Source organism: Felis catus, chromosome C2 (assembly GCF_018350175.1).
Source record: "Felis catus isolate Fca126 chromosome C2, F.catus_Fca126_mat1.0, whole genome shotgun sequence".
NCBI classification, from domain to species: domain Eukaryota; kingdom Metazoa; phylum Chordata; class Mammalia; order Carnivora; family Felidae; genus Felis; species Felis catus.
In genome coordinates, this window is record NC_058376.1 from 151,417,543 (window position 1) to 151,432,310 (window position 14,768).

Consider the following 14,768-nt stretch of genomic DNA (forward strand, 5'->3'; position numbering starts at 1 on the left):
ACAGGCGCACACTCAATGCATGCAGGAAGGACGAGGGCTGTAGGAAGCTTCCTTCAACCTGCTTTCCTCCCAGTTTTCTTCCCTGGAAAGGTACAGGGCAGGTAGACCCCTTCTGGCCCGCTCTACATAAGCACCTGTGGCTCAAGAAGGACCTTCGCCATCATCTCCACCCCAGAGCCGTCCAGGCAGGAGAGGTCACCCCCACCCCCCACCTGGAGGAAGGTAGAAAGGAATCCCGAGGGTTGGGCTAGTCAGAGACAGCATTCATCTAGGACAGTCGGAGAAAAACCCAGAATGCAGCGGGAGCAGGACTGGAAAGGGGGAGGGTCAAGCTCCCACGAAGGCTCCCTGGAGGAGGCAGTGCGAGCCAGACCTTAAAGGCGATGAGATTCTGGTAAGCGGCGGCGAGAAGGCAGAAAGGCATTCCAGGCGGGAGGAACGCTCTGTAGCAAAGGTGTGAAGGTAGAAACGCTCAAGGGACACGGGTGGTGGGTAAGGTTTGATCTGAGGTTGGGAGGAAGGGTAGAGGATGGTCTCCCGGCCAGGACTCGCTGCGGGGGCATGCACACACTTTTCCCTGTGCAGTGATACAGGGAGAGTTGGCCCCTAGTCAGGGAAGGCCTTGGCGGGAGGAGAGAAGGCAGTGGGCCATGTTAAGTGGCTAGGGTCTGGCTCAGAAGAAATTCTTCTTCTTCTTTTTTTTTTTTTTTTTTTTGGGAGGGATGGGATTGCGGGGCGCGGGGTGGGGGGCGAGGGAAGTTGTATCCAGGACCCCCCCCCCCCCCCCCGGCTCAGTACTTCTGCAGGGTCTCTGGCCCCGGGGCCGAGGTGAAGGTCACGCCCACCGATTACCTTCTCCCCTCCCCCTCCCGGCCCAGGTTGGTCTCCAGTCACAGTTTACTTTTCCGGCGCATCTGGGGGGGGGGGGTGGTAAGGAGGGGGCAGAGGAAGGGCGTTTAGATTGGACGATAGCAACTGGCTCAGGCAGGGTTGGGGTCAAGGCCTGGAAGGAGGCCTCGGCTCCGCCGCCGTCGCCGGGCGGCCTCCCGGACGCTCCGCGCCGCTCCGGGCCTCAGTCTACCCATCCGCGAACGGGGGCCGCGTGGCGAGGTGGGGATCCTCGCGACCCGGCTCCGCCGGCCGGGCGCGTCGGCGACTTCGGGGAAACCGCGGGAGGGGGACGGGCGAGGGCGGCGGAGGGCCGAGGGCGCGGGGCGGTCGCGGCGGCCGCGCGGGGTCAGAGTCCGCAGGGAGGCCCCGCGGCCGCCGCGCCGGGCTCCGGGCCGGGGGGGGGGGGGGGGGGGGGGAGGCGGCGCCTCCGGGGCGGGGCTGCCGGGCGGCCTGGCGGGAGGCCGGGCGTGCGTCAGCGCTGCGAGCCCCGGAGTTTTCCACTGACGAGGAGGGCGGAGCGGCGGGCGGGGCCGGGCGCAGCCAGTCTCCCGCCGCCGCCGCCGCCGCCGGACGCTCAGAGAGAGGGGCGGCTGGGCCGACTGCGGCTCGGCGGAGCGCGCTCGGGGTCGCGGCACCGGGGGCGTCCCCGGCCGGGACGCGGGTCGCATCGGTGCCCTTGGCGAGCGTCCGGATCGCAGGTGAGCACCGAGCAGCTGCGGGCCCGGCTGTCCGGGACGTCGGGGAGGGGGCGTCCCGCGCGGGGCGGGGGGGTGGGGTGGGGTGGCTGCGCCCCTCCGGTCCCTGCCACCTGTCCCCCCGCCTCCCCGAGCGGGCACCGGGGCGGGGGGACGGCCCGGCCCGGCCCCTGACTGCGCGCCCGGCCGGCGTCCGGGGCGAGGAGGCGGGGAGGCGAGAGTGGCAGGTTTTCCGCTCCCCTCCCCCGCGCCACCGAGGGTACCCCGAGAAGTCGCGGCGCCCCGAGCTCAGTGCGGGTGACGGCCGAGCCCAGGTTGGCGCGGGCGGCTGGGTGACGGGGTGCGCGCGTCCACGGGAGAGTTTCCTTTTGACCCAGTTGCCTGAGAACTTTTCAGAAGTTCCTCGCGTGGCCGGAGCAGGTGACATTTGTCGCCTTCCTCCTCGGGCTCCCCCCGGGGGCGGGCGCCAGGGCTGCGGCGCGTGCCGTGCCCGGCGCCCCCGGCCAGCAGGGGTCAGGGAGGGAGTGGAGGGAAGAGCCAGAAGGAGTGAGGCTCCGTGAGTCACGGACCCCGGAGGGTGGGAGGGCGGAGGGAGGGAGGGAGGGAGGAGGGATTGTGTCGTGCGCTCACCTGTTTGTCAGTCACCGTCACACGCGGAGGCCACCGCTGTGAGTCACGGGCGCAGCCCCGCCGGACACCCGCGGGCACACGTAGGCTCTCTCCCACGCACTTCTCGGCTCCCCTGCACGTACTTCCCCCAGGTCCTCAGTTTCCCCTCCCCGGGGGCCCCTCCGCAGGCACGCACCTCTGGATGCCCTGGCCACAGCAGCCGGCACACACTTAGGCACTCCTGCTCCCTGGCACAATCACACTCGTAGCCCCCACTCCTGACACCGGAGGGACCCTCCCCAGCTCCGCGGCCCACCCCACACCTCCACGCCGATGGCTCACAGCCCTCTGGATGGGGCCTCCGCCGCTGGCCCCCCATCCTTGACATCACTGCCCTCTTCCACCTCCACATCCAGAGGTTACCGAGTCTATTCCCCTTTCTCCTGTGCCCTCCCTGTCCTGTCATCTCTCACCTAGCCCTGGCACCGGCCCAGCAGGTCACACCCCCTCCAGTCGGCGACTGAGCCATCTTTTTAAAATGCAAATCTGGTATATTGTCAACTCCCTCCTTAAACCCTGCTGAGGCTTCCAGTGCCCTGGGGCTAAAGCCTGTCCCGGCAGCCGCGGCTCCAGAAACCTGTCGCTGGATGCCCCTCCCCCCCCTCCTCGGCTGTGCCCCCCCCCTTTGGAGCTCTTTCTACTTCCTTTCCTCCCAGAGACTGTTTTTACCCTCAGCTTTGCCCCTCCTGCCCCACATTGCCTCAGACCTGCGTTCCCAGCTCTCACCACCATTCTGTAACTACACACTCCTTGCCACTAAATTCAAAAGCTGGGAGAGTGCAGCCAGTGTAGGTCTTGCTGTCCCTGTGTGCCCGAGTGCCTGACACCGCGCCTGGCATCTTATAGGAGCTCAATAAATGTTTGTTGAATGAATGAATGAATGAATGAATGAGAACGAAGGAGGCCCTGCTCAGGTGTCAGGTACAATTTCCCTTCTGCAGGAGCAGTTGCCTTCTGTAGCCAGCAAACATTTGGCACCTACCCAGTGCCAGGCTCTGGAGGCCAAGGCTGAGGAACCGTGCCCTCCCCCCCGCCCGGATCACTTTCAGAGGGATGGGGGGGAGGGGTGTGCTAAGGCTTCCCTTCTGCCCTTTTTGTGCTGCCCAGGTTGTTTTCCTAGCCAATCCCAGTGAGGGCCAGAGGGACTCAGGGGTGCCCTCCCCCTTGTCCCAGGAAGTGGCTCCTGAGAGTCCGGGGTCGTGTGCCCCCAGGTGTTGGGGGTACTGGCCTGACCAAGGCCTGGGGCTCTGAGGTTAAAGGACATAATTCTTCAGATTCCCAGAGGAGGATAGGGCCAGCCCAAGGTGCCCTCTCCCCGATACCAGCTGTGGTCGGGGGTTGGGGCACTGGGACTAACGAGTGGCACAGAGAAGTTGATGAGACTTCCCAGAGGCCCTGAGATATCCCCCTGACCCCCAACGAGCCTTTGTTTGCCTGGTGCCCAGGCTGAGGTGGCCTTCCCTGGGTTCACATAGTGTGGCCTGAATGTGTAGATAGTTGTGGGTAGTAGAGTGGGGAAGTGTCACCCCTTGGTCCTGAGCTGTCAACTCCTGTGCGTGGTGACAGGAGGGTGGCCTGATTCTCAGGGCCCAGGCAGATCCCGGAAGAAGCCTGGCTGTCTTTGATTCAGAGCCTGCCTCTGGGGCTCCTGGGGGTGTGGTATTTCTGTCTGAGCCAGCTCCTGGGAATCGCTTCTCCTTCCCCCGGGACCCTAGGATGGGGGCTGTGTTCACCCTGGGAACAGTGCCATGGTTGGGATCTTGATTCCTGGGTAGCTACTGAGGGCCCCTCCCCCCTCCTCTGACTCACTGTCTGACACTTTTCTTGGACTCTTTCACTATCTTTCATTCCTTTCTCTGACTTGGCCTGTCCTTGTCTCTGGCTGCCTTTTTGTCTCATCTCCTGCCTCTGGATTCCCAGGTGGGACAGGGAGGCACTGAGATCCAAGGGCTGTCCCCTCTCCCTCCACCCCAGGGGAGCATCAGAGACTTTGCGGGTGTGCAGATCCTGGGGGGGGGGAGGGTCACCCCTAGAATGGACAGTGTGGCGGGAGCTTATCTGTGTCCCTGTTTCCCCGTCTGCAGCCTTGGAGCCTCTAACCCCCTCACCTTGAGTTCCCATTCTGTAGACAAGCCTGAGGCAGAACCAGGGTGTCAGGCTTAAACCTGCTTCCTTGATATCTATTTGTTTACTTCTGGGGAACAGGGAGCCTCCTGAGATGTCTGTGTTGGCACCTGTCTGCAGCCAATGCTTCTTAACTCCCAGAACCACTCCCTTCTGTGGCTCAAACCCTCTGGTGCAGGCTGGGGAGTGGGCATGGCACCCCCTGCCCCCCTCCCCGCCCCGACTGACTGTGACAGGACCAGGAGATCACTCTGAGCAGTCACCCCTCAGAGGTCCACCTCTGCTAGAGGTGTCTTCTCTATGCCAGGCTGCTCTAGGCATGGGCACAGTAATGGCCAGGCAGAGAGGCCGTCAGCCTGGTGTGAGGGAGGGGCAGTGAGACTGAGAGAAGGGCCCGAATAGGGGAATCCCAGGGCCCGTGGGAGCCCAGAGAGGCATATAGTCAGGAGTGAGGGGTGGAGGTTTCAGGGAGGCCCTCTTGGAAATGACTATTAAAGGAGAGCGAGGCTGGGTTCCAGCTTGTGCAAAGGCCAGGAGGCGGGCAGGTCATGGCAATTAGGGAAACTGCAAGTTCAGCTGGAATATAGTGAGGGGAGGGTGGGGAAGCAGGAGCCAAGCCTGCCTCAGCCTCTCGTGGAATTCTAGGCTTGATCCTAAGGGCCAGCTTTCCTCAGCATGGGGGTGGCAGGGAGCCATGTGGTTTAGGAAGACCACTCTGGCTGCAGGGGGGTGACAGGAGCAGAGGCAGGGGACATTGGGCAGTAGCAGTGGGGACAGAGGCATAAGGGTAATAAACTTTTAAAGGTGAAGGAGACATACATAAAATGCATAAAGCCTCCGAATCCCACGTGTACAGTTAGGTGAATTTTTAGTTTTAGACATTCATGGGACCCCCAGCTAGGTCAGCACAGAATGTTTCGAGAGGATTCCACCCCCCTCCCCCCGGTGAGATTTCTGCTATCCCTCGCCCCCCCCCCCCCCCCCCGCCGCCCCGTTCTGACTTGTATCATCACTGATTGGGTTTGCCTTTCCTTGAACTTCATTCCCGTGTATTCTCGTGTCTGGCTCCTTTCATTCCACATGACATCATTGAGATTCACATGTGTGTATCGAGGAGCTCGTTTTTCTCACAGTTCGGAACGACATATCCACTAAGCGCTTACTGCCGGTCTAAGAACTTGGCATGCATGGATTCACGTAAACCTCCCAACCCTAGGAGGTTTGAAGGCCAAGAACCGGGGAAACGGAGAGCCTAAGGACCTTGACTGGGGTCACGCGATCAAGCAATAGCCAAGCCAGGGTTCAAATGCAGGCAGTCTGGTTCCGGAGCCAAGGTTCTTAACACTCTGCTGATGGCCCCCACAGTGCTGTGTCTGTGCCTAGCCTTGCGTGCGCGAAGTGAGCTAGTGTGCACTTGGAGGATTGGGTGCCTGGATGTGGCCGGAGGGAGCGGGAGGAAGGAGTGGAGTGGGGATGGCTGCAGGTTTCTGGCTTGAGTAACTGGGTGGGTGGCAGTGCCGTTACTAAGATAGGGAACACAGGAAGAGGAACAGATGGCATGGGGGGTGGGGAACAGAGACAAGGGGTTCGATTTGGGGCCTATGGAATTCTATGTTTCTAAGGGACAGCCAGGCACAGATAAAAAGCGGGCATTTGGTTTTGGCGGGGGTGGGCCTGGGGCTTGGGCATGGGATTAGGCATTCGGCACCCTGTGGACAGCATCTGGGGTTTGGCAAAGGATGGGGTCTCCCAGCGGGGCCGGTAGGGGCAGGCTGTGTGGGTATGCTCTGTCTGTGTGTGTTTCTGTGTGTGTCTGTGGGCTGCACGTGTATGCATGTGTGTGCCTGGCTCCGGGTCATGAGTTTCCCCATCTCCTGGGAGAGCCTGCAGGTCAGCTGGGAGCTGCGTTGTTTTTGTTTGTGGTTTTGCAGGGGGTGGGGTGGGGGGGGCGCCCGGCCTGAGAAACTCCCCGCTGAGAAGCCCCCGGAAGCACCTGTGCGTTCTCTTCCCCTGGCCCAGTGTGAACGAAAGGTTAGCAAGGAGGGGGGTTTCTCTTGCTTGTCTCATGCCTGCGGGGAGAGGCTGTCCCCGGGACGAATTTTACCCGGTGAGTCCGCCGACCGCGGACCCCCTAGGTCTGGGATCCAGACACTTTGTGGTAGGCTCGCCAAAAGGGGACAGGGGCCTTTCGAAAGGACACCTGAGTAGGGGAGATCGGCAGCCTTCTGGTTGGTTTTTCCTGTTCTCATTTCCTGTGATGGCAGTGGGGGAGGGGCTCCCCAGCACTGGGGCCTCTGCATCGTTTCCCCTTCCTCCTGGTGACCTCCTGGGGCCCAGGCCTGAGCACTGTAGGACACAGACAAGGTACAAGGTAGCCCAGCCCTCAGGACTGAGTCCTTTGGGGACTGCCAAGGGCGGCCGAGGCATTTAGGGGAAGGAGCCCCAAGTCCAGTCCCCTTACCCGAGGCCAGCCAGGCTGTGGGAGGCTCTGTGGTTGAGACCCTCCAAAGGGGAAGACACAGTAAGCTCTGTGTCCTGACGTGGCCCACGTCACCAAGCTACAAACAGGAGAGAGTGGAACATCTTGACCGGTCAGTTTCACTAAGAGTTGTGTGTGTGGTTGGTTGGTGGGTTGGTTGGTTTGTTTGTTTTAAGGGGAAACAAACAATCTCCATAGGAAGTTAAGTCAAACAAACGGGGTTAGATATTGGAGGAGAGACACCCTGTAGATGGGTTTTTAAAACCCAAACAGGAGTTGTTAGAGGAGCACGAAGCACGGGCAGGCCTGGAGGCAGGGGACTTCGGTGGGGCGGGGGTTTCTGAGGGAAAGTCTGAGCGGCTCTGTCACAGGAGAGGAGGGGCTCTGGAAAGTCCTGTGTCTGGGAATCGGGGCCAGTGTCAAAGCCAGCCTGTTTCCCGGAGTGCCCTGGTCCACCTGGCCCCGGAGAGGGAGAGGGAGAGGGAGAGGGAGTCTGTGTGTGTGTGCAGGGTGGTGTGTCGGTGGGTGTGCTGGGGCAGCCGGTGGAGGAGGAGGAGGAGGAGGAGGAGGAGGAGGAGGAAGCAAAGCCACCATACAGGGCTGTGCGGGCTGTGGCAGACGGCCTCACACACACAAAGGCACACAGATGCGAGCCGTGTGAATCAGCCAGCCAGTGAGTCAGCCCCCAGGATTCCTGTCGGGGAATGAGCGAGGCCGGGCTGAGGTCTGCCGGTCCATCTGTCGGTCTGGTGTATGCATGTGTGTAGGTGGGTCGTGGGAGGTAGCGGGGAAGGTGCCTGGTGGTGTCCTGGGAAGGCGTTTGAGCAGCGGTGGTGGGAGTCTGCAAGCGCCAGGAGGAGGCCTTGGCCCTCAGCGCCTGCGCTGGTGGAAGGAAGCCTCCTGGAGCCGGGCCCCCCGGGCCCCCTGCACACAGAGTCGAGGGGGCGGCCCGGGACACCTGGGAGGGCAAGGGGAGCGGGGGATCGTGGCCGGGCGCCCCACCGCCTGCCCTCAGGCCTGCCGCTGAGAGCGCCCTCCTTTCCGGTCCAGGCCGTCGGTGCCCAAAGCCCAGAGTACCCCCAGCGCCACCATGACTGGGCCGCTAAAGAGGAAGTTTGACCAGCTGGATGAGGACTCCTCCTCGCTCTGCTCCTCTTCCTCCTCCTTGTCCTCGGGCCGCCGTTCTGGCTCCTGCTCCCCGAGCTCTTCCGTCTCCCTGGCCTGGGACTCAGATGAGGAGGGCCCCTGGGATCAGATACCCCTGCCTGACCGTGACTTCTGTGGCCCCCGGAGTTTCACCCGTGAGTCTCCCCCCGCCCCCCCTCCCGGGAACCACCACACCCCTTCATCCTTCCTGAAGATGAAATTGGGAGGCCCACCTTGTCCCCCGACAGAGCCATTCTGGCCCCTGGAGGTCATGTCCCCGCGGCTTTGGCTCCCCACCTTGTCCACTTCCCGTAATACAGTGGTTACTCAGGAATGCCTTCTGTCCAGAGGCACCGGGCCGGCTAGATTCACCTTTGACCTGGGGACTCCCTGCTTAGAAGTCCTGCCGGGCAGGACGGAGCTCCTCACTGTGGCCCTCGGGCCCTCCGGCTGCAGCTCCTCCCTTCTGTTCCAGTTTCATTTCTCCAGCTTGCACACCCTGTCCTACCTACGGAACCGCCGGAGTCCCACGCCCCACACTTCTGCACCGCGGGGCCTGTCAGGCCGGTCCCTCTCCTGTCAGAATGCTGTTTGGCTTTGCCTGAACATAGTGGAAAGGTTTCTTTCCCCCAGTTATTTTTCAAGCTGGCATAATTTTGATTTCGAACTGACAAAGACAGCCCTAAAGTAGTATTCCTCAACCTTGTTTTCCATTATTATTGCCCCCAAACCTAAGGAGCCTTTTTAGACATATTTTTCTTTCTTTTTTAATTTCTTTTTGTTTTGTATATATTTTTTTCATTTTATTTATTTTGAGAGAGAGAGAGAGCAGGGGAGAGGGACAGAGGGGGAGAGAGAGAACCTGAAGCAGGCTCCACGTTCCGCGAGGAGCCCGACGCGGAGCTCGATCTCATGACCATGAGATCATGACCTGAGCTGAAATCAAGAGTCAGACACTCAACCCACTGAGCCACCCAGGCACCCCGAGACATAGTTTTCCTAATTATGACATTCCTGCCATGACATTTTAATACCTCAGATATGGTGTCTTTGTTTATGTACTTGGTGTACATCTTTGTATTATACTAGAAAAAGAGCATGATTTGTAGCACATAGAATCTAACAGTAGGTTGACTAAACTCCTGTAGGTTTATTCTGGAAATACAAGAATGGCTTAATATTATAAATATCACAAAATATAAAATACTATAAAATCCGATTTTATACTTTTATAGTTTACTATAAAATATAGGAGCCACTGTAGATGTTGAAGGACATTTGATAAAAATGTCATGTTCCTTCTGGATAAGACCCTTGATAAAGTAGCAATAAATGGATGCTACCTTACATGATTAAAAAATATGTGTCTCGACCCAAAAAGCTGGCATTCTGATTAATGAGGAAATATTAGAAGCAGTCCATCTGAAGAAAGAGATGGGGACCCTGTCACCACTGGTAGTTAGCATTGTTCAGTGAGTACTCGCCAGTTAGCAGAGAGGATGAGAATTCTATATATTGGATTGAGACAGACAAAATAACACATTGCGTGGAAATACATGTCAGTATTCAACTGCTTTATGGTTCTGCCTAATAAAAAGGAACGGTATACCAATATGTGTACAGAAGATACCAAGTACATAGCTTACTACCCAGTATACAATCCATAATTTAGAAAGGTAATCCCAAATAATAGCCTTTCTAAGTGTGTTCCAAAATGCAGAAGCTATAAAGGAACAGATCAATATATTTTTAATTATGTAGCCTTAGAAGTTATTTTGTAAAATGCCCTGGACAAAAATAAAAGACTAAAGGGGCGCGAGGGTGGCTCAGTCGGTCAAGCATCCCACTGCAGCTCAGGTCGTGATTCCCGGAGTCCGGCTCTGTGCTGATAGCTCAGAGCCTGGAGCTTGCTTCGGATTGTGTCGCCCTCTCTCTCTCTCTCTCTGCCCCTCCCCCGCTCATGCTCTGTTTCCCTCCGTCTCTCAAAATGAATAAACATTTTATTTAAAAAATAAATGAATAAATAAATATTAAAAGACTAAAATATTGGCACAGATAGGCTAGATGATTACTATCCCTAATGTCATATATAAAGAGCTCCTGCAAATCAATACAAAACTACAGAAAACTGCATAAGGAACCTATAAATGGCTAATAAAGATGGGAAAGATGCTTAATGTCACCAAATGCTCTCATTTGGACTGGTAAATAACAGTAAGCCCATGGTGACCTAGGAGTGGCGTTCAAATGTAGCAGCGCTCATCCCAGCCAGGCTGGCTCCATTTCTCCAGATCCGTTCGGATCCATTGCTTTCTTTGGGCTAGGAGATCGGAGGGGGAGTGTGAGGAGAGGCAGCTCGCCATCTTCCTGGAGGTTAAGCCGTCCCTCACGGAGAACTAATGCCCTGCCCCTTCCCTCCCTGCCTTTCCAGCCCTGTCCATCCTGAAGAGGGCGCCCCGGAAGCGCCCAGGCCGCGTCGCCTTCGATGGCATCACCGTCTTCTACTTTCCTCGGTGTCAGGGCTTCACCAGCGTGCCCAGCCGCGGTGGCTGCACTCTGGGCATGGCCCCCCGCCACAGCGCCTGCCGCCGCTTCTCCTTGGCCGAGTTTGCACAGGAGCAAGCCCGGGCTCGGCGGGAGAAACTGCGCCTGCGCTTGAAGGAGGAGAAGCTGGAAGCCCTGCGGTGGAAGGTAGGGAGACCCGCTGCCCCGCGCCCGCGCCCGCGCCTGGGCCAGCTTCGCAAGTCCTGGCCGTGAGGGGGCGGGGCCTCCGGGGTGGGAGCCCGGGTGCTCATTATATATTTGGGGAAAGAGGCCCCTGGGGCCAGTGTTGCTCGGCCAGGGCCTGTCGCCTGCATTATCTGCAGAGTGGGGTGTGGGAGGGCCTGTTTGCTGCAGGGGTTGGGGGCACGGCGCCGGGAGCTGTCTGGGGGCGGGGTGTGCCAGGAGCATTGCAGGGAGGGCGGGAATCTGGAGTTGATGTGACCCTGGGGGTCACTGGGTCTGGCTGGTTGATGGTTGGGTGGGTTTGTCCGTGGACTGGGGAATGACAGGAACGGGAAATCTCTGCAAATGCCCCGAAGGCAGTGTTCTTGGCCTCCCAGCTCACTGTGGTATCTATGGTGCCCGACCCAGAGCGCTTGTCGGGTGACCGATGGCCGTGGGTGGGGGCAGAGACCCCCGTCTGTCTCTCACGTCCCTCCTCTCTCCCATTGGATACAGCTCACGGAGGCTGGCGTACCCGAGACGGAGGCCGGCCTGCCACTCACAGTGGACGCGATCGATGACGCCTCCGTGGAGGAGGACTTGGCCGTGGCCGTGGCCGGCGGCCGGTTGGAGGAAATGACCTTCCTACAGCCCTATCCGGCCCGGCGCCGGCGGGCTCTGCTGCGGGCTGCGGGAGTGCGGAGGATCGACCGCGAGGAGAAGCGGGAGCTGCAGGCCGTGCGCCAGTCCCGCGAGGACTGTGGCTGTCGCTGTGACCGGGTCTGTGACCCCGAGACCTGCAGCTGCAGCCTGGCGGGCATCAAGTGCCAGGTGTGGGCCGGGGAGGGAGGCCCGAGCGCGGGGGCTTGTCTGGGCTCGGGGGGACCCTCTCTCACGCTCTGCTCTCTCTGCAGATGGACCACACCGCGTTCCCCTGCGGCTGCTGCCGGGAGGGCTGTGCGAACCCCAAGGGCCGCGTGGAATTTAATCAGGCGCGGGTGCAGACCCATTTCATCCACACGCTCACCCGCCTGCAGCTGGAGCAGGGGGCTGAGAGCCTGGGGGAGCTGGAGGCTCCCGCTCAGGGCGGCCCGGCCAGCCCCGGTGAGCAGGCGCTGGCTCCCACTTTCCCGCCGGCCAAGCCCCCCGCGAGCAGCGAGCTGGGAGACGACAGCTGTAGCAGTGACATGACCGACTCCTCCACAGCTTCAGGCACGAGCGAGGCCCCCAGCGGCCCCACCCGCCCAGCCCTGCCCGGCCCCGGCTTCCAGCCTGACATGGATGATGACAGCCTGGCCCGGGTCCTGAGTTTCAGTGACTCGGACCTGGGAGGAGAGGAGGAGGAGGAGGAGGAAGGGGGAGTGGGGACCCTCGACAACCTCAGCTGCTTCCACCCAGCTGACATCTTTGGGACTGGTGACCCCGGTGGCCCAGCCAGCTGGACCCACAGCTATTCCAGCTCCGGCCTCACGTCAGGCATCCTGGATGAAAATGCCAACCTGGATGCCAGCTTCTTCCTAAACGGTGGCCTTGAAGGGTTGGGAGAAGGCAGCCTCCCGGGCACCTCGGTGCCGCCCGGCTCGGACGCTGGCCAGAGCAACTCCGTGGACCTCAGCTTGTCTTCCTGCGACTCCTTCGAGCTGCTCCAGGCCCTGCCAGACTACAGTCTGGGGCCTCACTACACCTCCCGGAAGGTGTCCGACAGCCTGGACAACCTCGAGGCACCCTACTTCCCCTTGCCTGCCTTCTCTCCGCCTGGGGACGCGGGCTCTTGCTTCCTGGAGTCCGTCATGGGCTTGCCTGACTCAGCCGCCGAGGCCCTGGCTCCCTTCATAGACAGCCAGTTGCTTGAGGACACCGCCCCGGCGTCTCTGGTGGAGCCTGTGCCCGTGTAAGGCCCCGGGGCACCTTGTCACGGCCCCAAGAGCCCTGTTGCTGCTTTGTTGTAATTTGGGGGCTCCCTGAGGCCTGTAGGTAAGGGTCTCCCATTGGCTGGCTCGCCCGTGCGGGCACTCCTGATTTTTGTGCAACACTCTGGATTGATTTATTTATTTTTGTAAGTTTCTGTGCCGAAGAGAGGGCGGGGAGGGGGCCTTCCCTTCCCGCCACCCTGCTCCCCCGCCCCCCAGGCCCACACAGTCTCTCCTTCCACTTCCACGGTGTGCGTGCCAGGGACAGGAGGACGTAAGCCTTCCCTGGAGCTTCGCAGACCCCTTTTCGGTCTCAGATGATGTTCCTTAGCCCAAAGACAGCAAGACAGGGCAGCAATCAGCCACTTCTTACGGCTTCTCCTGCCATCCTGAGCCCCAGACCCATGGGTGGCGGCGTTCTCTGGACTCTAAAGACTATAATTTATTTCCATAATTTATTTGGAGACTAGGAGGTGTCGGCCTCTCCCCACCGGCTGGCGGGCAATGCTGGGGTTGGGGTGGGACACAGACCCCCGTGAGTCCCTTTTGCCTTGTAGTCCTATATCCCTGCCCTTCCTGGGCTTTGGTATAAACCAGGTGTGGATTTGGGCCCTGTGGTCTGCTGTGGCAGCTGCCTGGCCCCGGGTGGCTGAGGACTGCGTCCAGGCAGGGGGCTGGGTGGGGCTGACCAACCGTGACCAAAACCTGCCCCACACGGCCTCCTCTTTTTCCTGTCCTCTGCCATATCTTCCTCCTCCCCAAAGGTCACAGCCTTCATTCTGGGCCCATCAGTGTAGAAGGGAAGCAGGAAGCCCCAGCGAGGGCAAGGGGCTAGCCTCGGGGCCCGCAGCACGCCCCTGACCACTATCTCAGGGCTTTCTGGGCACGCATGCCAGCCTGGGCCGCCTGCCCATGCCCTGAGGCCACCTGGCTGGGGTGAGGGGCGGCTCCTTGTGGCTTTTATGCCGTTCGTTTGCTGATGTTAAGTTTTGCATCCTAATTTCTATATCGTCCCTGAGTGTTAGAGCTATATAATTTATTCATCTTTCTCCATGTCTGTGCCAAGAAGCCCAGGCTGTGGGCCTGCCTTCTTGCCTAGGAGGCCTTACCAGCCCGCGTGCTTGTGGGAACACCTTGTACCTGAGCTTACAGGTACCAATAAAGAGGCTCTATTTTTAAAACCGGTGGTTTGCGTTTGTGGGACCTGGAGATGGGGGTGGGGGGGTGGGGGTCTACCCTCAGGAGGTGCTGGGGAGGGAGGGGGAGGGGGGACCTGCAGGGCAGCGTGGACGCCGAGCCTCTGCTGGGGTAGGGGTGGAGACACCACATAGTGGGCCTCCTTCTGCGCAGGCCAGTCATGGCCAAGTGGGAGGCTGGCCGGGCAGGGCAGGCCGAGCAGTTTTCTCTTTGTGTAAACCCGTCTCTCCCCAGTGGTCACCTGGGGTGGTGGGAGCCGCAGGGCAGTCTTCTGAGACAGGGCTATCTGCCCGGGGTTTTTCCCACTCGGTCACGCGGAGCTGGGGCCTGGCTTCGAGGGTGAAGCACCCCCCCCACACCCTCCCCCTTTAGGGGCAGACAGTGGGATGTAGCTGGTAGAGGCCTCCTGTGGGGCCCAGCGGCTGGGGTCCCTGGGGACTTGAGCCCCGGAAGCTGCGGGACCTCCTGGGACCTCCTCCTCCTGCACCAGCCGGACCCGTCTGACCTGTCCCCAGCAGGCGGTCTGACCTGTCCCCGGCCTAGGCCAGAGGAGCAGGCCTCGCCCTGCCCTGGGGAGTCCCAAGTGTGGGGCCTGAGGAGGAGCAAGGTCGACCTCCCCCTTAGGAATAATGGCTTATACGAGTGCTGGGAGGGAGGAGGACCAAACAAGGACAGCAGATTTGGGTCTCCCTTTTCTCGCTCTAATCGTCTGCCTTTCGGCCTGGGCTGGGCTCCCCTTTATTTCATCTCTGTGGCTTACGGGGTAAGAGCATGACCCTGAGTGCCAGGTACATCCCAGCTCTGCTACTACCTGGCAAGGTGACCTATGCAAATCACTTCCTTTCTACGACTGCAGTGTCTCGCTGTCCCCAGTGCTGTGCAAATAATAACACTACTTGCCTCATAAAAGCTTTTTCAGTTCACGCATACACAGCACTTAGGAGAGTACCA

At 60.0% G+C, this 14,768-nt stretch overlaps 1 protein-coding gene across 4 annotated transcripts; it reads left to right on the top strand.

Annotated features, from left to right (window-relative positions):
- The first annotated feature begins 369 nt into the window (after positions 1 to 369).
- Positions 370 to 13,801, top strand: CSRNP1 (cysteine and serine rich nuclear protein 1). 4 transcript variants are annotated; one of them, XM_045037842.1, is made up of 5 exons: positions 370 to 394; positions 7,909 to 8,159; positions 10,436 to 10,695; positions 11,227 to 11,541; positions 11,625 to 13,801. In XM_045037842.1, exons 1-5 carry the CDS (start codon positions 384 to 386, stop codon positions 12,603 to 12,605), a joined length of 1,818 nt encoding a protein of 605 aa, XP_044893777.1. In that variant the 5' UTR covers positions 370 to 383; the 3' UTR covers positions 12,606 to 13,801. The 4 variants fall into 4 exon arrangements, with proteins under 4 accessions (XP_044893777.1, XP_023116484.2, XP_044893778.1 ...); XM_023260716.2 differs by lacking the exon at positions 370 to 394 and adding an exon at positions 1,433 to 1,589; XM_045037843.1 differs by lacking the exon at positions 370 to 394 and adding an exon at positions 5,364 to 6,970.
- The last annotated feature ends 967 nt before the right edge of the window (positions 13,802 to 14,768 follow it).

Bases quoted from the DNA above. Each gene is read 5' to 3' on its own strand.
- CSRNP1 (XM_045037841.1), top strand. The intron at 10,696-11,226 runs GTAGGGAGACCC...CATTGGATACAG, and splicing joins TGGAAGCCCTGCGGTGGAAG to CTCACGGAGGCTGGCGTACC. The intron at 11,542-11,624 runs GTGTGGGCCGGG...CTCTCTCTGCAG, and splicing joins TGGCGGGCATCAAGTGCCAG to ATGGACCACACCGCGTTCCC.